General features: G+C 41.0%; 2 protein-coding genes across 3 annotated transcripts in view; both read right to left on the bottom strand.

The window, feature by feature from the left end:
- Positions 1–15823, bottom strand: part of kif28 (kinesin family member 28) — a gene marked incomplete at both ends in the record, with an annotated part of 35765 nt that extends 19942 nt beyond the window's left edge. Inside the window, 11 exons of the mRNA XM_080730051.1 lie at positions 3337–3479; positions 4210–4277; positions 4393–4504; positions 5167–5321; positions 6060–6167; positions 6687–6806; positions 7305–7340; positions 7588–7740; positions 8470–8520; positions 12315–12506; positions 15770–15823. Coding sequence (XP_080586177.1) covers positions 3337–3479; positions 4210–4277; positions 4393–4504; positions 5167–5321; positions 6060–6167; positions 6687–6806; positions 7305–7340; positions 7588–7740; positions 8470–8520; positions 12315–12506; positions 15770–15823 — 1192 coding nt within the window. The remainder of the gene's footprint in view (positions 1–3336; positions 3480–4209; positions 4278–4392; positions 4505–5166; positions 5322–6059; positions 6168–6686; positions 6807–7304; positions 7341–7587; positions 7741–8469; positions 8521–12314; positions 12507–15769) is intronic.
- Positions 15824–17099: 1276 nt separating this feature from the next.
- The window catches only part of ahctf1 (AT hook containing transcription factor 1), a 40088-nt gene continuing 31677 nt past the window's right edge, over positions 17100–25510 (bottom strand). For both annotated transcript variants that reach the window (XM_080729758.1, XM_080729757.1), the window contains exons 34-39: positions 22576–25299; positions 21722–21959; positions 20498–20662; positions 19855–19940; positions 19035–19108; positions 17100–17457 (exon numbers count right to left, since the gene is read on the bottom strand). In XM_080729758.1, the coding sequence (XP_080585884.1) occupies positions 17274–17457; positions 19035–19108; positions 19855–19940; positions 20498–20662; positions 21722–21959; positions 22576–25299 (3471 nt within the window). In that variant the 3' untranslated portion in view covers positions 17100–17273. The remainder of the gene's footprint in view (positions 17458–19034; positions 19109–19854; positions 19941–20497; positions 20663–21721; positions 21960–22575; positions 25300–25510) is intronic.

Raw genomic sequence — 25510 nt, 5'->3', positions numbered from 1 at the left:
TGCAGTCAATGATGCCACAAAAGACTACAAGTAAATACATTGAAATATTAAGTAGATCTAATTGAATATTAGAGTATGATTTAACAAAACAAATATGTCACATTTACTCTATTCATTTACTTTTATTAATTTAATTCATATAGTACCATTTACCCCTTTCATTTACTTTACCTTTTACTCCAGGAGTACATGATGTCAAATGAATACACATGAAATAATTATGCAGATAATTATGTTTTTTAATCAATTAATTTTGACCAGTGTAACACCACATCAAGTATGAACATTCAACATACTTTAGTATGTAAATTACATGCAACAATGCCTGCAAAAACAATATGTTTAAAGATAATGATCAGGAAAGGGGTATCCCTGACACTTTTAAAATGTTCTGTTTACTAAAGAGCAGTGTGTGTTCACAATACTGTATATAAGTACCTCTAATTGAACTGTGCATACTGTAAGTAAGCAGTCTGTCAAACATTATGCACCATAAGAACAATGAGCCCATCAAATGAACAGTAAGTCATAACCACAAAATACATTAAAGAAGACAGTCAGAGGCCATTTGGCATGAAAGAAAATCACAACTTGGAATATGAAATAATAAATAAGCATTTACAGTAGCTCAACATTTAAACATATTGACTATGCACACGTGTAATGTCTATATGCTAAACTGACCTGTTTGCATTATGACTCGAATGCACCAGAAACAAACACTTTACATTAACTAATTACTATCAGCAACAAATACCATTGCAAAAATGCTGTTTTGACAATAAATCCACTTTCAGTAGGTTATACCCACTTTCTGAGAGCATCTTGCTGAACAGTAGTCGGGGCAAGCAGACATTTTTTCAGTCTCTGAACTTTGGAAAGGTGTCCAGGATCCAACTCAACTAGTACTTTTTGGAACATCTCAAGACCATATCTGAGGTTCTTGGGGTATCTCAGATTAAAGGCATAGAACAGTCCCAACAGATAGCAGCAGACCCCCAAGATTGTTGAGGGCAGTGATGCCCTTAATCACAATACCTACATCAGTAGGTTCATTCATTGAGTCCTCTTGGTTCTGCAGCAGGTAGATCTTCATCTTCATCATCACCTCCTCTGTCAACTTCTCTTCTACTCTGACAGGTGCACCAGCAGCTTCCTTCCTGCACACATTGTGAAGATAATTGTTTAGAGCTCACTTTCAGGCTAAATGTTACAAGACACACAGACACACATTGAGCAATCCTAGCTGTCTCCACACATGCAGCCCTGGGCATAATCTTGAATCAGTTGGACCAGACATGCAACGGATGCAACAGCCATTCAGCCAATGTCACAACCTCATTCTCTGGACATCACTATGCTGTTCCTTTGCATGTGATGGTCTCATCCACGATGACATTAAAACGTCAAAACATTTATTTTACTAACTTGAAAGTCCTTGATCTTGACACTATCTTCTTCCAGATGGTCGATGAGACATCAGATGATGACCTCTCGTGTTCGTTGATTGGGGATTCCTCTCTGCAGAATAGAAAAATAATTATTTGAACAATAAAGAAAAAGTATGACTGCACTTTCATAACTAACATAAACTTTGGCAATACAATTGTTTCCACAACCCAGTTTTAGCAACGGAAGCTGGGAGACTGTCCTTAGTAGCTATTAAGACATACATTTAGAAATGAATAATCAGGAGAGAGAGTTGCAGGGGATAAAGATGAGTTTAGCATAAATTAATATAGTAATTATTGTCATTAGCCAGGTGAAATATAATTAAAGCAGTTAGAGTAAATGAAAGTTTCATACCTGAAGTACAATACTCATTTGTGCCCAAACTGCCCTTCTTGGACTGGAACATGGACAGTAGTTTGGGGGTATAGAAGTCCAACATTGCCATACATTTTGGCTCAAGATTCAGTGTGGTGATCATCCTGAACTTTGCACTAACCTGGAAGACAGAGATGAGGGGAAGAGAGTAAAAAAGAAGACATGTAGATAATAATGTAGGCCTATACCTGTGCATTTTATCTTCATTGTACACACCATTGTATGCAGCTGTGCATAGCTTGTAATAAATGCAAAAAGTCACAATGACTAGAGGGCTTGCACATTCCCCTCACTGTAACCTTAACTAGCTGCAAACCTTTGTAAAGAACATAAGTTATACCCAATACATTTGTGTAGCCTATATGCACAAAGATACAGTAAATCTACTTACCAATATTTGCAAACACTCTCCAGGTTTCTTGTTGAAGATGTGTGCTGCTGCTGTTTGTTGACAGAATGTTCCAGTAGAACTTTCCCATGAACCCTTGTGTACAATTTTGAATCTTAGTCATATCTACTCAATTGTTTAAGTTGTTGTGAGAGATGAAAGATTATTAAGTTGGAATGAATAATAATTAAGGGTCTTTTTAAATTGATCCATATAAGTACTCCATACTCAAATATTATGAAGGAAAATTACCAAAACAAATTGAGTATAATTCATGAATAAAATCAGTTGGTCAAATACTAATTTATTCTCATGAAATTAACTCAAATAATATATGTACATCTAACTCAAAAAGAACAGTTGGATTTTTACTCATTTTGTTTGGTGTGACCTACTCAAACAATCACATACATGATATTCAGTGATTTTATTGAGTAAATATAACTTTTTCTAATAGTGCTATTTACTCGGTCACAGAATTATTTCTTAGAGTGCAGTGTCCATTGTCTAATGTAATCCTGGGCGCTACACTCCCTCTGCCAACCTGGGGAGAGCAACGGACTGACCTCATGCTTACTTCAATGCATGATGAGGAGTCCAAGGCCAATACTTCTCACCTGACGGGGAGTTTTCCCAGTCAATAGAATGATAACTTTAAACTCTATTGTACTCTACTGAGAACTACTTGGGACCCACTGTCTTCTAGTGCAATTGTTCTCAAACTTTTACATTCCAATGTCTCCCCTTAACTCCAACAGTACACAAATGCGGGTCCATTTGGTTCCATTTGTGTAGCTGTCAGAGTTACTACAGACTTGTTGGGTTGAATTTAGACCCCCTTCATAAAACCGATCTACAAGCACACAACGCCTCGCAATGCGAGGCGTCGTATGCTTGTAGATCTGCTGTTTTCACTAGTTTAGTACATTTTATAGATGATAAATACAAAAAGAAAGGTTTTGGACATACAAGGTTTCCACCCAACAACGACAATATTCTATAAATTTAAGGTGCTGGTAGTGAAAATTATAATGTAGGGGTGCCTCGGATTAAAAAAATATTTATAGGGTGCCCTGAGACAAAATAGTTTGGGAACCCCTGTTCTAGTGGTCCAGTCTTACTGCTCTCGTCGTCCGTCCTGCGTCCCTCCTGCTCCAGACGGCTCAGTCTCTGCAGGAGACGCACGTTCTCAGCCTTCAGCTCCTTGACCAGGCGTTCTGTGGGACTCTCATTCACCACCGCCCTGTTCTGGATACGCTTTGCCCTGAATGGATGGAAGCACCATGAAATGAAGGAGGAGGAGGAGGAGGGAGTAATGGAGGAGATGGAAAGAGAGAGGGTGACAGAGAAGAGGGAAAGTGCAGCAAGAAGGAGACAGCAAAGACAGGTGGTTGGATTAAATGTCATTTAGAATTCCAGAATGTAACATAGTGGCAGCCACCTTACCCAAGTCCTGTATTCAACTTGCTGTAAATGGAACATATGTTGAAAGAGGTTCATGTTATCTTTATAATCTTGTTCTTATTCAGTCTGTTGATTAGTAAAGACAGCTGTGCCTGTCTAGAATGACCAGGGTGAAATGATTAACAAAAACAAAGAACAAATCATGCTCCAAGAAATTGATTATTTTGTACCTGCTATGCAGATAATCCAATCGAAGATGTAAGCTAAAATGTAAGCTGTAAGACAACAGCAAGTGATTGCAGAATTCAAGGTGGCTATTTATAGATTAGCAAGATGTGGTGAATATTCTACATTCTATTCATTACTGTACATATTATTACAGTATTGTTTGTGTCATTCCGATTGAGGAAAGCCAGGTGTGGTTGGTTGGTAAGATTGTAACAGTATTGTCTGGTTATCGTTTTTGAAACCCAAAAGAGTGCGTGTGTGTGTGTGTGTGTGTGTGTGTGTGTGTGTGTGTGTGTGTGTGTGTGTGTGTGTGTGTGTGTGTGTGTGTGTGTGTGTGTGTGTGTGATATAGCTCATTATCACCTCTCAGCGTAGCGTAGCGTTGACAGAGACTCTTCATAACAGATGTCAGAAGGACTCACGGTGGCGATCTGGAAAACAATCACACACTATCACTATCACAACACATCACTCTCTGGTCTGACCTGTCTGCACTTTACAATCAATGACTGTTGGGGTCTCTGTCTGTTGCTGTGTGCCTGTTACCATGACGGTACGACTGTTGCCGCCCAATGCTGACTGCAACAACTTGGTGAGAACAGAGACTCTGTACGGGATATGAACCACCTTCTTACCAACAGCTGCATCAGCTAGAGCACTGAGAGGAGAGGAGAGATGAGGAGAGGAGAGGAGAGCGGATGACACGAGATGACATGAAATGAGACAAGATGAAACGACACAAGAGGATGTTATGGTCGTCTATGTCAGGGGTTTTCAAAGTGGGTGACGGGGCACCCTGGGGTGCCGTGACGGCAGTCCAGGGGTGCCGCGAGATCATTTGATAATATTTTTTGGACACTTGAAAAAATATTATCTCAACGTTTTCCTCGCAACATAATCACTAAAATATCGTCACTGTCGGGCAGAAACCTTGTATCTCCAAGTTTCAAATGTGTACATCTTTTGGTAAAGCAAAGCCCTGCTTCATCATACAAGACACAAAACTAGTGAAAACAGCCGATCTACAAGCACACAACGCCTCGCATCGCGAGGCGTTGTGTGCTTGTAGATCTGCTGTTTTCACTAGTTCAGTACATTTTATAGATGATAAATACAAAACAAACGGTTTTGGACATACAAGGTTTCCATCCGACAACGACGATATGCTATAAATATAAGGTGCTGGGAGTGAAAATTATAATGTAGGGGTGCCTCGGATTAAAAAAATATTTATGGGGTGCCCTGAGACAAAAAAGTTTGGGAACCCCTGGTCTATGTTTACCCAGCCGTCGTTGTTTTACCAGAGTAACGTCAACCAACCTGATAACATTCCCCAGTGTGGTGAGGCTGAGGTTTATGGCCGTTCCCTCTTTGAGTCGGTCAGCCTCTGACCCTGAAGATCTCTGTCTCTCACTCCCTGCCAGGTCAACCAGGTTGATGTTGGACTGCTTGCTCGTACTCTCCTTAGAGAAGATCTGACAGGCACAAGCAAACATACAGATTAACCACTAGACAATAATAGTTTAAAGTTTAAAGCATTTATACAGTACATGTATGTGTGCGTACTGCATACAGTATATACAGTAATATGTACTAGTAAGACGCCTCAGTGATGTGGACATCAGGGATCTCCATATATGGGCATAAAAGGGATTTGTTCCCCTGGCATCACACAGATCTTCGTATCTCCATATATGGGCATATAAGGGATTTGTTCCCCCTGGCATCACAGGCATCACAGTGCATCATTAATATTGAAACCCATAGACCGTAAAAATGTTTACACGTCTACACGGACACGGACAAGCTGTGACGTTTCTCATAGTAAACTGCAACCTTCGGTCACAAATACATTATATTGCCTGTATAATGGTTATAACTTGAACAACTTGAGCATTGTTTGAAGAATATGAATTTAGAAGGAACATGGCATGTGTGTATTTTACAACAGAAGCAAGATGGTTATTATCAAGGAGTAGACTTTTTGGTTACCACCGCGCTCTGACTCGACTGGTGCGGTGTCCCTTTAGATCAACATGTATTCATTGGAGGATGGATCGAGGATGGATCACACACAGTGGCAAGAGTTTTTGCCACTGTGTGTGATCCATCCTCCAATGAATACATAGTATCAAGGAGTGAAATCATTTCAGAGAGAAGTGTGGATAACAGAATCACCATCATGAGAGCTGGAAACTAACAGAACAGCTCACCTGTTTCAGCTGCAGAATTATGAGCATGTGAGAGCGGCTGCTGTTGGCGTTCATGTGCGTTGCTGCAGTGGTTCGAGTCCTGGTGCCTTGTTCCATTAACTGTTCTATCTGGAAACATTAAGGGTAATTATCACAATGGTATCCATTACCTACTAGTACAGTGTTTTTCAACCAGTGGTCCTTGAAGGGGTTCCAGCTAAATGATGTAGTAACCAAATGGACCCTTATACTGTAGATCTTTAATTCTTGAGAACGTAAAATGAAACCAAATGGACCCGTAATGGACGCTCCCAAGAGTTCAATTATTGTTAAACATCTGCATTACTTAATTTACAAGAAGTCTACACAATTAGAGAATGGTTGTTTTGATCAACGTTTTGCCTGTTAATATCTCTCCTATGGTACCACATCAATACAGCATGGAAATGTGGACAAAATCGTATCCAACGACAACAAAATATTCTAACTTTTGGATCTGAGAGGCTAAATATTATCAAATGGTGGTCCGTGGCTCAAATGCAGAATAATAATATGAATATGATATGAAAAAGGTTGAAAACCACAGTAATAGTACTACTGTATAATGGATCTACAGTATCCATCCCTCTATCTACCCATTCCATCTACCTGTGTTGCAGAGTCACACGGGACGGTTCTCAGACCCTCAACATAAAAGCCTCTCTGCTGCTCCTCTCTCACTCTCAGACCCCCTAAAGGGCGAGACCCTCGAGACAGCAGGTCAATCACCTGGAAGCAAGGGAGTGTGTGTGTGTGTGTGTGTGTGTGTGTGTGTGTGTGTGTGTGTGTGTGTGTGTGTGTGTGTGTGTGTGTGTGTGTGTGTGGGAGACAGTGGAGTCAGCATATTAGTCACTTTCCCCAAACTTGGGCCCGGTGACAAGCCATGAGGCTATTTGCAAGTGGGTCCCCAAATAATTGGGAGAATATTACGATTTTTATTATACTATAACATTCATATGAAAAAAGTAAATGTTGTGATGAAGATAAATATGAACTTAAAAGTATGCTATGTTAGTTCCATTGATCCAAGATCATTAAAGTAAGCGTGCTCTGATAATGTATGCAGTTTGACCACACAGCAGCTGATAGTCTGACTTAAACAGGAGCGAAAGAATGAGAGATGTCAACTATCTAGATAGAGGACAGCAAGAGAAGAGAGAGTTTGAACAAGAACGTCTAAATGTAATTTAAAGGACATGAACATTGAAAACACATCTATTTATTTACCTGCTCGTTGTAGATTTCCAACATACTGAAAAACACCTGAGAGAAGAACAGATTGAGGTTAAACATTAGACATTTCATCTCATTTTATATTATTCATTATTTGAATGGGAACGTTTGAAAGCAGCATGTGCAAAGGTGTTACAGAAATAAGCAACCTTTAGAAACTGGCTTCCACAGTAAAGACACAATGGCTTATTGTAAGCAACACGCATGCACGCACGCACACACACAAGCATGCATGCATGCACACACACGCGTGCGCGCCCGCACATACGCACGCTACCTGACACTGCCTGGTGTCCAGGTTTGTCTTGATGTCCTGAAACAGTCGTTGGCACAGCGTCGGGACCAGACCTTTATTAGGACCATAACCCACCATGGAGTAACTCTTCCCTGAACCTGTCTGCCCATACGCCAGCAGAGTGGCATTGTAACCCTGCAGCCGTACAATGCAGAATAAATAGGCTATATTACAAATAGTTCAATACACTACTACAGTATATGCTATAATGAAACACATTACACTCACTACAATACACTACAATATGTTACAATATATTTCACTACAGTTGAGTACAGTATATGACTGTACGACATTACATATGACATTACAATACAATAGACCCCACACATCTCAAATAGGGGCATACATCAACTTCATTTTCAATGTAGTGCAACTGCAAATGTGCTTGCGTGTTCCACCACAATCGGACGCTGCGTTCATGATTTGAAATATTTTGTTCAAACCAAAGCACTCCTGCAAACTTGGAAGCCAATCGTAGCCAATCAGAAAGGAATATGAAAAATAATTTTGTGTAATGACTATAGAGATACAGTGTACAGATTTGCGTCATATTTGGACTAAATCTGTAGGAGTACTGTCTAAAAATGTGTTTTGCACAAATCGGCCTTCTTATTGGCGCTATACCAGGCAGATATGAAAGGTTTGGGGCAGAGATTCTGTTCTGGCATCCAGTGTGTGTGTGCACAGTTTCACTGCGAACGGACGGAGATTAGCTGTTCACAGACAGATGGAACGGACACACACATGGACGGACGGACAGACAGACAGACAGACAGACAGACAGGGTACAAAATATAGTCTCAGACAACAAAGACAACAGATAAATGTTAACTAAAAAATATTTGTCCTCTGATTGTGTACCTGCAGTACATTCTGGAGGATTCCTTCTCCCAGGTCCTGGAACACGCTGCCCTGAAGACAGAAATTAAAGGACCAGGTCACCTCTGGGACAACCAGATCTCTATTTTATTGTTGTGTGGGACACGATCAACACAATCGTGAGTTATTTTTTGTGTTCAATCTGTGTTTTTAGATATTTTAGTATTTCAGCCGATTTCAGCATGCTACAACTGGTCATATGATGCAAAATGCATCATATGACCAGTTGTAGCATGCTGAAATACTAACATATCTAAAAACACAGATTGAACACAAAAAATAATTCAGGATTGTGTTGATCGTGTCCCACACAACAATAAAATAAGATCTGGTTGTCCCAGAGGTGACCTGGTCCTTTAAATTATATTAGTTTGCTATTTATACATCAGAGTTTGGATCAGAACCACCTGTATTGGCAAATATTTTGTATCTACAGGGAATTTAAAGGGGAAAACCACCCATTTTCAATATTGAACTATGTTATTAATATAATGTAAATCACACCGATGTGATGTCATCTCGGTGTGAATCTACTTATACAACTGGCTAAGAGGCCACGCCCACTTCAAGCACACAGGGCACAGGGCAGTCAACGGACATGTTTGATGAAGCCAGCCTAAGCCAGCTCAGGCACTGAGAGAGAGAGAGAGAGAGAGAGAGAGAGAGAGAGAGAGAAGGGGAGAGGAGCAGGGCAGTGTATCGAATTACATTTACAACAGAGAGGGAGGGCTGTGTCTGTCACACACACACACACACACACACACACACACACACACACACACACACACACACACACACACACACACACACACACACACACAGAGAGAGAGAGAGAGAGAGAGAGAGAGAGAGAGATCCTACAAATCATAACAACTAGAAGTTCGCGGCCGCTGTGCGGCCGCTCACATCTAGAAATCGCGCCCTAACGGGCGCTCATATTTTTAAAAAAAAGTTTAAAAAAAAAAAAAAAAAGGAAAAAAAAAAAAAAAAAAGTTGATGGTCAGCAAGGAACATGCGTTGTTGATTTTTGTATTATGTTTTTGAGACAATTGAACAACTGCTGAACGTGGAGTTGCAGATGCAAGACATTGGGACATACAGACATACAGACATACATACACACGACCCCATTCTGATTAGGTTGTGAGATAGTAATACTAATAATTAATACGCTATAGAGAGGCACAGATAGATAGATACAGTACATGCATCTATCAATAGAGACAGAGGGAGATAGATAGAAATATAGAGAGATAGATATTAATAATGAATAATAGTAGATGAGGATTTGGAAATGCACACGTTGACTACACTGGACACCTTACACAATTGTTCCTGTTTCCTGAGTTATTGGTGTCCAACCAAGTGTGCCTTTTTGTTCATGATTAATCTGACTTAAAACCTAAACCCCTTATGTTGATCAAATATAGAGCAGGCCTAGAAATTGAGCAGGCCTAGAAATTGAGCGGCCGCACAGCGGCCGCGAATTTCTAGTTACAATACAAACCCCATAATCAATCCTCCAGTACTAGGCAACACAGAACGAGGGGAACTTTTCTTTTTATTTCCACACAACTCCTCTAAGGTATATTAATGAGATAGTTCAATATTGAAAATGGGTGGGTTTCCCCTTTAACTACTGTAATGCATATTGAGCTGGATGATTTTCTTTAATCTATTTTAATCAACTTCTCATGTCAGGTACAGTTCTTCACACAAAGTTTACATCTGGGTCTTCGCCTCGTGCCACAACCCTGAAACAGTGGTAAATCAGCCAATAACCCACTCCCTCTCGTGGTAAATTGCTTACTTAACCACTTCAGCCCTGGGTACATTTTGAACCCTTTTGAGCAGACACTGGTAAGGCGGGTCTACCCCAGAGCATTGGTGGAATCCATAATAACATGTCTTGGGAACCAGGATAGGGCACGCCTGCAGGGTGGATGATTTGAAGCTGGTGCTGTGATTGTTTATCTCCATCAGTGATCTACATTATGTATCTATACATTCTACCTGAAGGCTATTAGGCAAGTTAAGGCAACTACTTCTATTTCATTCCACATTTATTCAGTCTAAATTCAGAAACAAAGACTGTACTGTATTTATTTAACCATTAAGGACAGTGGTTCTCAAAAGGGGGGTCCAGGCACCCTCAGGGTTCGTTGAGGGGGTTCCAAATGGACCCTTGTCACTTACAGACTTGTAACTCAGAGAGTGTACAAATGGAACTAAATGGACAGTAGGGGTACAGTTGGCTAAATGTTTACTCTCAAAGTTATGGCTATGGGGGTCTTTGAAATTAAAGTTTGAGTTCGAGAACCACTGACTTTAGTCTGAGGCCTTAGGGTTTTTTCGTGCTAATCAGTCTAAAAGCGCCAAATTTTGCACAGATGTAGCCCAGGGCTTGCTCTAATGATTTAACTAGGGCGCCCGAGTCGGCGACATTCGGGGTCGCCACAGCTGACAAATCAAGTTGGGCTCCCATCGACTTTCTATACAGGAGGAAAATACCCCGAAAAACCCTTTTTTTCCTACAACACATTGTGGTGTGAATTGAGCTTGTAGATCGCACAACAAGGCGCTAAATAGCACCTCAACCATCCCAAAGAACCACTGAAGAACCCTGAGGTGCTATATAGCACCTTTAATATTGGTGCTATAGCACCTTTAATATTGGTTCTATATAGCACCTTTACTATTGGTGCTATATAGCACCTTTACATATTGGTGCTATATAGCACCTTTAATATTGGTGCTATATAGCACCTTTACATATTGGTGCTATATAGCACCTTTAATATTGGTGCTATATAGCACCTTTACATATTGGTGCTATATAGCACCTTTAAATACTGGTGCTATATAGCACCTTTAAATACTGGTGCTATATAGCACCTTTAAATACTGGTGCTATATAGCACCTTTAAACACTGGTGCTATATAGCACCTTTAAATACTGGTGCTATATAGCACCTATATTGGTGCTATATAGCACCTATATTGATGCTATATAGCAACAAAAAGGGTTCCCCTATGATAACGCAAAAGAACCACTGAAGAACCACTGAAGAACCTTTTATTTTTTAGAGTGTATATTGGAATTCCCATATTAGTCTGAGGCCGCTTTTTCGTGCTAATCAGTCTAAAAGCGCCAAATTTTGCACAAATGTAGCCCAGGGCTTGCTCTAATGATTTAACTAGGGCGCCCGAGTCGGCGACATTCGGGGTCGCCACAGCTGACAAATCAAGTTGGGCTCCCATCGACTTTCTATACAGGAGGAAAATACCCAGAAAAACACTTTTTTTCTGGGTATTTAAGTAGGGGGTCTAACTAGGGGTTTGTCATGATGCTGAATCCATTGCAAGCATTTGTTTTGCACAAAAAACATTCCTTGGGCTACAAATGGCCCCAGAAAACGCCCACAAAACTGATGAAAGTGATGAATCATCACTTTTCATGACTAAACCATTGTTTTCTGTTGCCATTTGTAGCCCACGGAATGTTTTTTGTGCAAAACAAATGCTTGCAATAGATTCAGCATCATGACAAACCCTTAGTTAGACCCCTCAAATCCTACTTAAATAACCAGAAAAAAAGTGTTTTTCTGGATATTTTCCTCCTGTATAGAAAGTCGATGCTCGGAGCACAACTTGATTTGGCCGCTGTGGCGACCCCGAAGGTCGCTGACTCGGGCGCCCTAGCTAAATCATTAGAGCATGCCCTGGGCTACATCTGCGCAAAAGTTGGCACTTTTAGACTGATTAGCACAAAATAACCATTCTATCTCCCTAAGGCCCCCGACTACTTGGGATATCCTAAAGTTCACCTGATCAGCATAGCGCCCCCCTGGCTCCTCAGGCAAGAAGAGGCCACTGCGGTCTCGTGTGAAGCCGCTATGAGACCAGTAGGCGAAGTCGAAGCAGAAGGAGCGTCTGATGTGGGTGTTCCGGGGGTCCTGGATGGTGATGGATGTGGATGACATGGAGACGATGCAGCGACTTCCTGCATCCCTCTCTCTCTGCATGGAGAAATAAACGCCTCTTCTTACAGACAATATGCAAATACTGTATATATATATAGGCCTACTATATCCTGATCGGTGGTTCTGGACAACTGCCTATCTGACTGGGTCGACGCCGGGCACGCCAATCTATCTATCATCAGTGTCGTGTCAATTAACGAGTTTTTGTTAATTGGTATTTTCAAACATTTAACCACTTAAACCCTTAACCTCTTAAATCCCTCTATAACACATCTCTTTGCCAAAAAGGATACTGTGAGCTTGTACATCTGCTATTTTCAGTGAATGTTTCCCCCCAGAATATTGATGCTAGGATTCGAGTGCTTATAGTGTGAAAAGCGATTTGGCCCCCCTGTAGCTCTGAAGACCCCTAAGGGTCCCGGACCCCCTGTTGAAGACCCCTGCTCTAGGTTTAGTCAACTGGACCTGAGCTGTCTCTGTACTTGCGCCGCTTTCTAAATTTTTTTAGAAACTAAAGTTTTAGACAAACATTTTCAGATGGGGGCCAAAATGTAATTTAATGTGTAAATCTTTGAATTTTTAAAGCGAATATTTTAAAAGTAAAGAAAATGCATAACACTCTTAGCCATATTTATTGACACCACTGTTTTCACCTGGAAAGGCCTTCTTCAGGGATTGGAGGGTGCACATTTGCACACAGTTCAAATATTGACAGCACATTTTGCTTTAGTTTAGTGTCTATTGATTAAAATGTAATTTTGTTTTAGTCATATTTTAGTAGCCTACACACTAAAAACTGCTGGGTAGATTCATCTACCCAAAATCTGAGTAAAAAATGGTTTACCCATTATGGGTTATTATAATGGTGTTTGTATGTATAATGGGTTGTTTTGTACAGCTCATACATTACCCAGCTGCTGAGTAAAATTGTTTTACTCAGTATGGGTAGTTTTAAACTTAAGCTGGTCACCTGGTATGCAAAGCATGCTGGGAAAAGCATTTCTCTAGGTTTTCAGGGATATTTTCTAAGCTTTTGGTAGCTAAAAATGCTAAATGTATCATATCCATGTGTCTGCCTTGGCAAGCTGACTGTCATATGTCAGAATTTCATTTGTCAGTTTTTGAGCCAAAACCCTAACCGTAACTGCTAGGCTGCTAGCTTATACTTGAGCTCCCTCCCCCTGCTGTTCTGAAAGAGAAGAACTCAGATAAATTTGAGGTTAGTATGTTGATCAACTTTAAACTTCTCTGATTATAGCTTTTCAACATTGTTGCATAATTTACAATTATGTACCTTTATGTTGATATTGCTATACTTGGAACAAATTATCTGAGAAAAAAACCCTGAAACAAATCTTATCTTATGTTAATGTTAAATAAAATTAGCATGGTCATTTACAATGAGTAAAATATACTTCCCAAATGTGGATAAAATATATACTAAATAATAGTGGTTGACCCAGAGTGAGTAAATAATTCTACCCAGATGTGGTAGAATATCTTACTACGGTGCTGGGTAGAAAGCACCTACCCATTTTGCTGTGTAAGATTTACTACTGTTGGGTAGGTCCAATAGTTACCCAGGGGTGGGTTATAATACAACCCAGATCGGGTTATTTTCAACCCAGCCGTTTTTAGTGTGTAATTTAAAGTGTTCTAGTCTCTAGTTTTAGTCGACTAAATATGTGATTCTAGTCGTCTAAATCTACAGTTGATTTTGTCGACAAAAATCTATTTTAGCGGCATGGTAATGGGTGATTTTACATTTGGTTGTAGCTGATCTACAAGCTCACAACGCGTTGAATGCGAGGTGCTGACTGTTGAGGTCCCAGGCAGCCGCCTAACCTTGCCTAATGGAAAGACCTGGGCCTTTGACTACCCTCGGCCATGGGCCATACATACGGCTGTTCGACAATGTAATAACATGTAGATAAAATACTAACAAAATGTATAAAATATCTGGGGCCCCTCAGCAAGGCCCCCATATAGCCGTCTGACTGACAGGACTAATGAGTGATATGTATTTTTAAGATTATTATTTTTTAAATGCAAATAAATATTATGTAAATACTGTCAATTAGACACTGGCCTACATCCTGTATAATTAAATGTCTAGGTGCTTTCTTGCCCCACACTTGCTTTAACTCGTGCAGTATGCGTGCCCACCCAACTCTCTGTTTTGTGTAGCGCATGGGGCCCCCTAAAAGATAATTGGCCTTCATGGGGTCTCCATGTATCTTAATCTGTCCCTGTGATTTTAGCAGGATGATTCTATAGCTTATTATCTCTCTGTGGGGGCTGATTTAGGTCCCTGCAGGTAGTCACAGTACACATCAACACATGTAAGCATAACTGGGAAAAACTGTTTGTGGTTAAGATAATGCAATAAATAATTTATGATATGTTTACTGTTGGTGTGCCCTGAATAACTTTATTCGTTTGCCTAAAGAAGTCAAAATATATTGCTTGTTTGAGTGCATTGAAGAAGCAAAACATATTCATTCATCTTTTTTTGACTGCACAAATGCTAGCCCTTTGGCAATAAATTCTGCATTTTATTTTTTGTTACAAAGGTGACAACTCTGAGCACCAAAAGGGGTGTAAGTGATATTTTGAGATGTAAATAGCTCTATGTTCCCTCATTAATTGATCAGTAGCATCTCTCCAACTATTTAGTAAAAATAAAATACAACTTTGGGCCAGGAATTTAGCCTATAGTACAAATTTAATCAGAAGAGAGAACTTCACATAAAGACACCTGTAAACAAACACTATAGCAATGATTAATCTTAGAATATAGGGCTTTAACCTTTTAACAATCTTTCAAAAAATATATTACTTTCGCACCTTTAAATCTAGGAAATACTTGTGCCAATGGTGATGCCATTGTAGAATGCAGGTAGGCTATGTTAATTTCAGTTATCCATTCTTTATTTTATTTTAATTAAACATGCTTGCTGCCATTTTCAATTTTTTAATACATAGGCCATATTACATTGGGTTGGATCGATATTGATGGTTATAGCCTAATTGTTGGATTGTCTTCTGTAGAAGACAGATCTAATCTAACCATCAAACTAACACTTTGTTGCCCATATTACAATCACAACACTGAAAATGTATTCATTCAGAAATTATAAGTGAAGTAAATAAACACAATCAGGCTAGAGTCATATAGCCTTGGTAACTGACACAATGATGAAGGAATTGGATGTCTCGACTCTCCAGAGTAAAAGTGTTTACTAATTCACAAACGATGAAATAGGTTAATTAAAAATATATACCCAACAGACACTGACCTTGTTGAATGGTCGAACTCTGACAGCTACTTTAACACAATCCTTGGCCTGCATATCTGCTGTTTTAGTCTTCATTGTGCACGCAAACCTAAATTACAGGATGGCCACTAGGAGGAGATATATGGGCACTACATGGTAGGCCTACATACATTATTAATGTATATTGAATTTCGTAATAAAAACATTTGAACTTGCCTCTCATCCATATATTTTAGATATAGTTGCTGTCGAGCAAAACTGCAGTGTGTTTTATTTGTTCATTGAGAGATTAAATGATTTTAATAACATTTTCCATAAAATGAGGTGCAGCCTCTTCATTTCACTCATAAGGTTTGTCCACATGTGAGACAAGGACGCATTAAACACACCCGGGTATTTGAACTTATAGAATTATACTACATTTATAGTCCAGCCAGGTAGAGTAACTGGAGACTGCAGGCTGGTTACCTGATACAGGACAGCTGCTTTCACTTTTAACTGACAGTCTGTCATCAATTATACAGCAGACACTGGAAATGCTGGAAACAGCAGTTGCACATGTTGAGACTTTATAGGCCAGTCAACACATTATAATTAAAGGGGAAACCACCCATTTTCAATATTGAACTATGTCATTTATATACCTTAGAGGAGTTATGGAAATAAATAAATAAAAAGTCCCCCCCCCCCCCTTCTGTGTTGCCTAGAACTGGAGGATTGATTTTGGGGTTTGTATTGTAAATCACACCATGACATCACAACGTGTACCATTTATAACAGACAACATATAACTATTTATTAAAGGCATATATTTTTGCGTACGGTATTCTAAAAACGGTTTTAGAATAACTTAGTCGTATGAGTCATCTGTTGCTCAGATACTATGGTATGGACTCAGAACAGTGGCTCTCACCACCAACAGTCCCCTTTTCTTGCATCCGTCAGCGGCTGTATTTTCTCTCGGTCCCCCGCTGCTTTTCCAGACCAGTAGTGATCCAGAAAAATATCAAACATTTTTGTAAAGAGTCGGGATGGCCCTGATCGTCCTGCGAGCCACTCAGATTGGATCTGTGAACCCTCACACTAGATCACATTTATGCCCGATAATCGACCCCGTTTCAGACGCAGGCAGCCTGATTGTCGGGAGGGTCATTAAATGCCCCGATTATCTGCTAGACACTGGACCAGTTAGGGCAATGATTTCAGAACACTCAAAGTGAATAAATTCTCAACTTCTTGATTTATTAATTACTTAACTTTATTTGGAACAAATCAATAAAAACTATTTACACATATTTATCAATAACATCTCAACCTGCTTCTTTTCTTAAATAGAAAAAAACAGCAGGCGGCAAAAACCTGTTTTATTTTCCCTTCTTTTTTTCATCTGTTTCTTTAGTTTTAAAGACGCAATTGAAAAAAAAGAAAGGAGAAACAAAATACAATATGAAGGAATAAAACCTCAAGGGATGTTCTAACCCACATTTGGGTGCTTGCATGATTCTAAGAAATGTCCGTTTCCATCTCAGAGCTTCATCCTCCGAGTAACAGGTCTGTGAAAAGCCTTGTCTAGAATACGCTTGCTTCGCTTGTCCAAGCCCGTGTTGGCCTTCCTCTGAGCTTGTGGTTCAGGTTGGAGGGTGGGGGAGGTTGGAGGGGAGATTAAGGCCAAATCTTCTATGGTCAGTTCTTTTAGAGATGCTTTGGACCTGGAAACACAAAATGTTCAAAGGAAAAAGTCAGGAATTTCTCCCATTAAGTGATATAATAAATAACATTACACTTACACTACATATTTATTAGTACCCATGCTGCTACCTACATCTCGATGCACTTTCACTTCTTCTGTATTGGATTAATACAATGACAAAATAAAATTATCCATCCACACACCCATCTAAAGTTGCTCCAACAAATTGTGAACTAGACAATTTTGACAAAACCGCAATGTTTCCCCATTTCATTTGTTCGGGTGTACCAGTTCCTGGAGAAAAAAAAATGCATTTCTATAGCCTGACACGTCCATTTCATTATAGAGTCTGAAAGTGCTCCCAATAGGCTCTGTGAATAATTGTAGGCCCGGTTTCCAAGGAGGCAGAGTGGCATACCATTTGTTTGATAGGCACAGCAGCTGATTTAAACAGAAAAAGTCTGTGGTTTACATCTGATGTGTACAATGGATCTGGCTAGGGTTGACATGGTGTGGACTCTGGAGAGATTTTCCAACCGATTCATGAATGCATATTGACATCATGAATAGTGGGATGCACATAATTCAATTGAATTTTATATCCTTCACTTTGTTTGCAGTCTCCATTAAACTAGACCAGGTCAACCTGGTTGTGCCAGACCCCCTGTCTGTCATCATCATTTATGACATCATGCCTTTTGTAGGCATGTCATCATCATGTCATCATCATATATACCCTTTATATAGAAAACCCGGACAGACCAACATTTGCTTATGTAGGCCTACCCATTTTATGGGTCTGGCAATAACTTAATTACCGCTGTCAACCAGTAGATGTCCTACTTGGCACTCCTAATATTGGGCTTTAAGTAGAGCCAAGCAGCCATGATGATACAACGAAATAACTAGCGAGATTGGTTGTGAGCACATTGTGTAATGTTGCGTACAGATTATTGTCAAGTAAACTTTAGACTTTTTTCTATCCCTAACTTTAGACTTTTTTCTATCCCTACCTGTTAAGTGGTCAAATAATCTCCACGTGGATATGATCAAATAACTCCACATGGAAATGAGCTAAATGATTATTTATACAAAAGACTAAACAAAGGGAATTATAACAATTCAACACCCCTGCCCTGACCAATCACAAGCTAATGAATACTGAACTCAGATGATTTTCCCATTTCGGTAGACTGTTTTTTATTTTTATTCTTTTAATTAGCCTGACACCAAGCCAGAATTTATTTTATTACATTATTCCTGGTAATCAATTCTATCTCAACATTACCACCACCCTTGTTGTTTCAAACTGTCTTGCACTAAAATATTACTTTTAATGGGTGTAAATAGCTATTCAGGTGCTAGAGCCAGGCACATATTTCTGATATACGGTTCAATTTGCCTATCTGGTAAACACACTAATATAATAAAAATAATGACATGTACACAATGAAGTATGCCACAAATATGTTACAGATGCAAAAGTTTACTTCCACATAATTACAAATACAGAATAAATAATGTGGAACTGGTATTCATCATCTTGATGGTTCTCAATATCTGTATCGATCAGACTACCGGTATAAAGAGTCTTACTTGGCAGTTCTTTTGTTAGTCGCTTTGGTTTTAGTGGCTGCTGGTTTCTCCACGTCTTCTGAAATATCTTCATCCTGAAAAAAAAAACACAAACTCAGTTTAATACTATTAATCATTAATACCGCGACGAGTAGCATCCATTTGTGTAGTCTTTTTGGCAACACCACCGGTAGCTCCACCGTCCCGAGTCCCGACTACAAAAAGGATGGCGGGGTTCTAGCACCACGGGTACTTTGGAACATAAGAATTATTCAGAAATCATATGCAGAAATTTAAAATACAAATACATTAAAAGATAAGAGTTCTGATTAGACCGCAAAATAGTCAAAACTGTGCCACATTATGTAGAGGCAGAAATCATTTTGACTCTATTACCAGGCACAGTTTTCCTTTTATCTCCTTTGTCCAAGCCATAGCAAAACAACATTTTAATGGCTTATTAGTCAAAGAGCAGTGAGGAAATGCATACAGTATGTCAGCAAGAATGTTCATCCTAGAATAGGAACACTAGAGTTCATGTGGTTAAGGTGTGCAGCCATAGGTTACTATTTACTATTTACAAGTGAGACTTTTAAACTGGAACATGTAAACCCTATTGCTGTGAATGTCACACTAATGAAAATGCTTCAATCCATTATTGCCATAACCTGACTGATTATTCCCAATAATCACTTCATTAACATGGATGTAAACACACTGACAGGAGCTCTAAATGGAGCGTGGTTAGCTGTCAGACCCGTGGAAGCATCTAGTTTACTGGGGAAAAAAAGAAAGAATGAACAAAAACAAAAAACACACGCACACAAAACCAAACAATTACCTGAGGAGCGATGGAGACAGCTGTTCTTTTCCTTCGAGTAGCAGGAGGCAGAGACACCATCTCTACAGGAAGCGCTGACTTGCGACCTGACAAAATGCCCACAGACAACACATACCATTATAACCCTACTACTACATGGCATGATAATTGAATGACTGAATTAGTGTTCATTTCATCGAGTAAAACCATGACAAAAAAGGTTTGTCGACTACCTTTTTCACTGGCGAAAAACTAAATAAAAACTAAGTTATGATGACTAAATATATTGACAATATCGTCAACAAATAAAAGCTAGACTAAAATGTCAGGGAGGGACTAGTGGAGAAAATAGCAGATCTACAAGCTCACCAACGCTTCATGATCACCTTGTGAGCTTGTAGATCGGCTCTTTTCAGAGCGCAACCAATTGTGAAATCAGCCATTACGACGACATCAAGGCCCGCCAAAATAATTTGTTGAAGACAAAATCAACTGTAGATTTAGTCGACTAAAATATTTTATGATATTTAGTAGACTAAAACATTTTCAGATGACTACAATATGAATATAATAATATCTAGAATTCTAGATGAAATGTTATTCACAAAACTAAATCAAAATATGCAGTCAAAATGAACACTGGACTGAATGAACGTCAGCAGACCTCTGGTGGACCTTCTAGAAGGCGACATGGAGTCATGGTCCTGTTCTGGAGCCAGACTGGTCTCCGTGGAATCGGGTGGAGGAGAAGGAGCCCGAATGGCTGAAGCCCTCATCCTTTTCTTACTGGACGCGCCCCCAACCATCTCCACCATGACCTCTCCTTCAACTGGAAAAAAACAGTATTTAAATGAAAATACTTCACACCCTACCACTGTACATACACAGACACATGCAAATGCTTGAAAACATACTTTATCGTTGCTGTCGGGTGGAAACCTTGTATGTCTAACAGTTACTTTTCAGAAAGAAATACCATTGTTCCAATGAAGTTATTATTTATTCACAAGCTCTTGTTATTACTTTTCATCAGTTCGATATTTATAAAACCCACAGACTTAACTAATAAACAACAACTAACTGCACACTTATCTAGCTAAATGTCCACAAACTAAATTGAGTTCAAGGTTCCTACACATTTTTACCAATTCATTTCCAAAACTTTTCCAGAATATTTAACCCAATTTCCAGGACTATATAACAATAATTCAGCTCAATAACAAGTTGCTTACTCCTATGCGCAATGCCCAAAGACAGGCAGTGTATGCCAGTGGTTCTCAACCTTTTCAGGCCGTGACCCCCGAAATAAATATGTTTTAACTGGGGACCCAGCACCCTGGGGACCCGGCACCCTGACGAGCATATTTGAGGAATTTTGTATAACACTGTTCTATCGTGAAAATAGCAGATCTACATGCTCACAACGCCTCGCATTGCGAGGCGTTGTGAGCATGTAGATTGGCTATTTTCACAATTTCTGCCTCTAATATTTGACAATTTGGCCCATGTTTAATTTGTCATTTCAGAGATATTAACAAAATCAATAACCAAAGACAATGCATAGCTATTTTTTCCAGGACCTTCCAGGACCCTTGATGAATTCCAAAACTTTTCCAGTACTGGAAAAATATTTTTCTAATTTAAAAATATTTCCAGGAATTTCATGACCATGGGAACCTTGAACTGTGTTACTTTTCAGAAAAAAATACCATTGTTCCAAATCCAATGAAGTTATTTATTCACAAGCTCTTGTTCTTACTTTTTATCAGTTCGATATTTATAAAACCCACAGACTTAAGTAATAACAAACAACAACTAACTGCACACTTATCTCAATCTTATGGTAAATGTCCACAAACTAAATTGAGTTGTTCTCGATAGGCTTTACCTTGATGTTTCTGCTGCTCATCTCTCAGCCTCTTGATAAGGGCGTCGGCCACGGGTGTCTCAGAATCCACCTCCAGAGGAGCGTCCAATAAGGGCAGGTTCCACACTTGGCTCTTGGTTTGTCGACGCGACTTTGTGATTGGTGGGACGTCACTGTCGGACTCTGGCAGATTTTTAATGGGTGTTGCTCCAGACAATTTCCTCCTGGTCCGTGAAGGCGACAGAGGAACCAATTGCACCTGGGTGTCAGAAGAAGTAAACAGGACAAGTCATCTATCAAACATCAAAGTGTGTGACAATTTCACAAATTAGATTATTTAACTTTGAACTATAAAAAGGATCTTGTGTTTTATAGTTTCATTAGGTATGAACTCATTGACATCGCCGAATATTCTGCGTCGCTCCGATCCGCGCACGGGAGCATTCAAAAGACGCCCACAGGTGTCCTAGAATCCGAAAATAATCTCTGTCCACACGTGGCGATCCACTCGAAAATAGGGGCTTCCGCGTCAACCTTGCGTCTAGCTCGTCGTCCCATACACATACACTATTTTTACACTATTTTTTCCCCTTTAATTCAAAAACGAAAAAAAAAAAAAAAAAAAAAAAAAGGAAACATTTTATTTTCTTTCGGTTATGTAATCGACGTGTCGGGTGACGTCCATGGATTTGAATAATATGTGTGTCTAACGTGTGCTTAAGATTAGTCAATTTGCGGTTGTACACGTTTTAGCCAATTCTTTAAAGAATTCATTGTGACTGGCTTCTGACAGTCACTATGCTAACAGTTTGACAGTCAGAAGTTTCATGACAACAAAATTATATGAAAATCTTTGTTTTTTGCATATTGGATACCTGAGGATTAAGGTTGAGGTTCTCTGTAAACTGGGGGGTCTCTGGTGTTCTGATCCTGGTGGTTATCCTGGGGGTGTTAACAGGAGGAATAAACGCCTGGTCCTCCTGGACCTTGGCAGGCGTCTTCTTAACAGACTTGCGGGTCTGGGTGCTTGTTGCCTGACGTTTAGCCGGAGTCTGAACCTCAGAGTTGACCTGGGCATCGGATTTATTGTCCATGTTCTCCTCCACCTGTTCCTCTTCTTCAAACAATGACATGTCCTCAGAATTACTGCGAGTCTTCCTTGTTGGAACCCTCTGGGAAGCCCTTCGTTTGGCTGGGGTGGAGGCCCTACGTTTGGCTGGGGTGGAGGTGGGAACAGAGCTCCCTGGGAGACTGCTGTTGACTGCCGTCTCCTCCTCCTCCTTCTCCTCCTCTTCTGGCTGGATGTTGCGGGCGCTGCGTCGAGATGGACTAGCAGCAGGGTGTTTGGGTTCCTGGCTCGGCCTGCCTCTTCTAGTTGCACGACCAGGTGAGGCAGGAACCACCGAGTCTGTGTCCAGACCCTCCTCTTGCCCCCCGTCGTCCTCATGGACAGGCGAAATGAAGGTCACCGTCTTTCTGCTTTTTGTAGTCCTCCGTGTGGGTGTTGAGAGGGCCTTCCTCGGCCTCCCCCTCTTAGATGTGGACAACACCTCCGTATTCTCTTCCACAGCCTCGGCTATGACCTCGTGGTCTGGCTGTTGATCTTCAACTATGTGGACCAGATTGTGATCTTCGACAGCGACAGCCGCTGCTGCCTTAGAAGAGTCAGTCTGTGCAGGTTGATCGCTTTTTGTAGTCCTCCGTGTGGGTGTTGAGAGGGCCTTCCTCGGCCTCCCCCTCTTAGATGTGGACAGCACCTCCGTATTCTCTTCCACAGCCTCAGCTATGACCTCGTGGTCTGGCTGTTGATCTTCAACTATGTGGACCAGATTGTGATCTTCCACAGCGACAGCCGCTGCTGCCTTAGAAGAGTCAGTCTGTGCAGGTTGAAGAGATTTGGAGGTCACCGTGGGTATATTTCTGCTCCTTGAAGACCTACGTGTGGGTGTTAAGAGGGTCTTCCTCCCCCTCTTAGGGGTGGACTTAATTACCTTCTCTTCAAATGTATCCTGGTCTGACTCGGGCTCTTGTTTATGCTCTATATCTTCTGTCCTGCATGTCTTGTTGCTCTCCTCCTGTAGCTCCTCAACCAACTCCATATTGTCTTCCACAGCGTCCGCTATGACCTCGTGGTCAGTTTCAACTGGTCCATTCTCTTCAGGAGCAGAAACTGGATGATTGAGGTCAGTTGTGGGTTCTGATGATGTTTTATCCTCATCTTCTTTGTTCTCCTCTGGTGCTGTGTTGTTAATTTCTACAGATTCTTTGATGGACTGCTCTGGCATGGGTTCTTCCACTTGGGTCGATCCAAAGTCTGAAGCAGTTTCAGGTTCTTCCACAACCATCATCAAAGGTTCATATTTCTGTTCCTCCACTGTGTCTGGGCTGATCTCAGAACACTCATTCATATGGTCAGTTTGGGGTTCTGGACCACTAGAGCCACACAAGACCGACTCAGTCCATCCCACTATTTCTACTCTGTCCAAGCTGTCCATCTCCGAAGGATCATCTTCTGACTGAGCCTTGTTTTCCTCCGTCTTGGTCCATCCTGCTATCTCTATTAGATCCAAGCTGTCCATCTCCGAAGGAACATCTTCCGACGGGGGAGCGTCTTCGGCCAGGGGAGCGTCATCGGAAACGGGAGTGTCTTCCGACAGGAGAGCGTCTTCCGACGGGGGAACGTCTTCCGCCGAGGGAACGTCTTCCGACGGGGGAGCGTCTTCAGAAACGGGAGCATCTTCGGACAGGGGAACGTCCTCAGTCTCGGGAACGTCTTCTGAAGGGGAGGTGTCTTCAGAAACGGGAGCATCTTCGGACAGGGGAACGTCCTCAGTCTCGGGAACGTCTTCTGAAGGGGAGGTGTCTTCAGAAACGGGAGCATCTTCGGACAGGGGAACGTCCTCAGTCTCGGGAACGTCTTCTGAAGGGGGGGTGTCTTCAGAAACGGGAGCATCTTCGGACAGGGGAACGTCCTCAGTCTCGGGAACGTCTTCTGAAGGGGGGGTGTCTTCAGAAACTGGAGCATCTTCGGACAGGGGAACGTCCTCAGTCTCGGGAACGTCTTCTGAAGGGGGGGCGTCTTCAGAAACGGGAGCGTCTTCTGAAATGGGAGCATCTTCCGACAGGGCAGCGTCTTCCGACAAGGGAACGCCTTCGGAAACGGGAGCTTCTTCCAACGGGGCAGCGTCTTCTGACAGGGGAACGTCTTCAGAAAGGGGAGCGTCGTGGTCGTCTGCGCCAAGTGGAATGGCCTCTGACTGGGTCACAGATCCAGGGTCAGCTTCCTCTGCAGGGGGCTGGGTGGAGGGTTCCAGGTCATTCTCCATAGGTAGAGTATCAGCCTCTGAATCCACATCCAACTGCAGGGAGAAACTGCTGCTGCTGACCTCTGTGTCTCTGGGTTGGTGCAGCTGGGTGTCACCAAGGTGGTCTGCTTCCGCCAGGCCCTCCTCCACTAGCTCCAGGGGAACCAGGAGAGTTGTGGAGGGTTGGAGGTTCATGTAAGAGGTCCCATCCTCCGCCACGTCATCTCCATCTATACTTCCGTCTGTCCCCAGTCTCACCACCACCACCTCTCCTTCCATCTCTTCATCTACAATCTGAAAGAAGGGGGAAATGCAGAAAGGTGAAAATTGGTACACAGTAAATGATGAAAAGAAAAGTGTGTTTTCCAATCATTCCCAACCTGTGACACACAAATAAACCTGTTGATTTAAGACACATAAACATGCTGGGGTTAAAGCCAAAAAGAATCACAAGACTGAAATTATTTTCAGACCATGTCCCAATATGTGATTTCTTGAAACATGG

This window comes from Nannobrachium achirus (genome assembly GCF_963921795.1).
Source record: "Nannobrachium achirus genome assembly, chromosome: 7".
Classification (NCBI taxonomy): domain Eukaryota; kingdom Metazoa; phylum Chordata; class Actinopteri; order Myctophiformes; family Myctophidae; genus Nannobrachium; species Nannobrachium achirus.
This window is presented reverse-complemented; position numbering and strand designations above follow the sequence as displayed.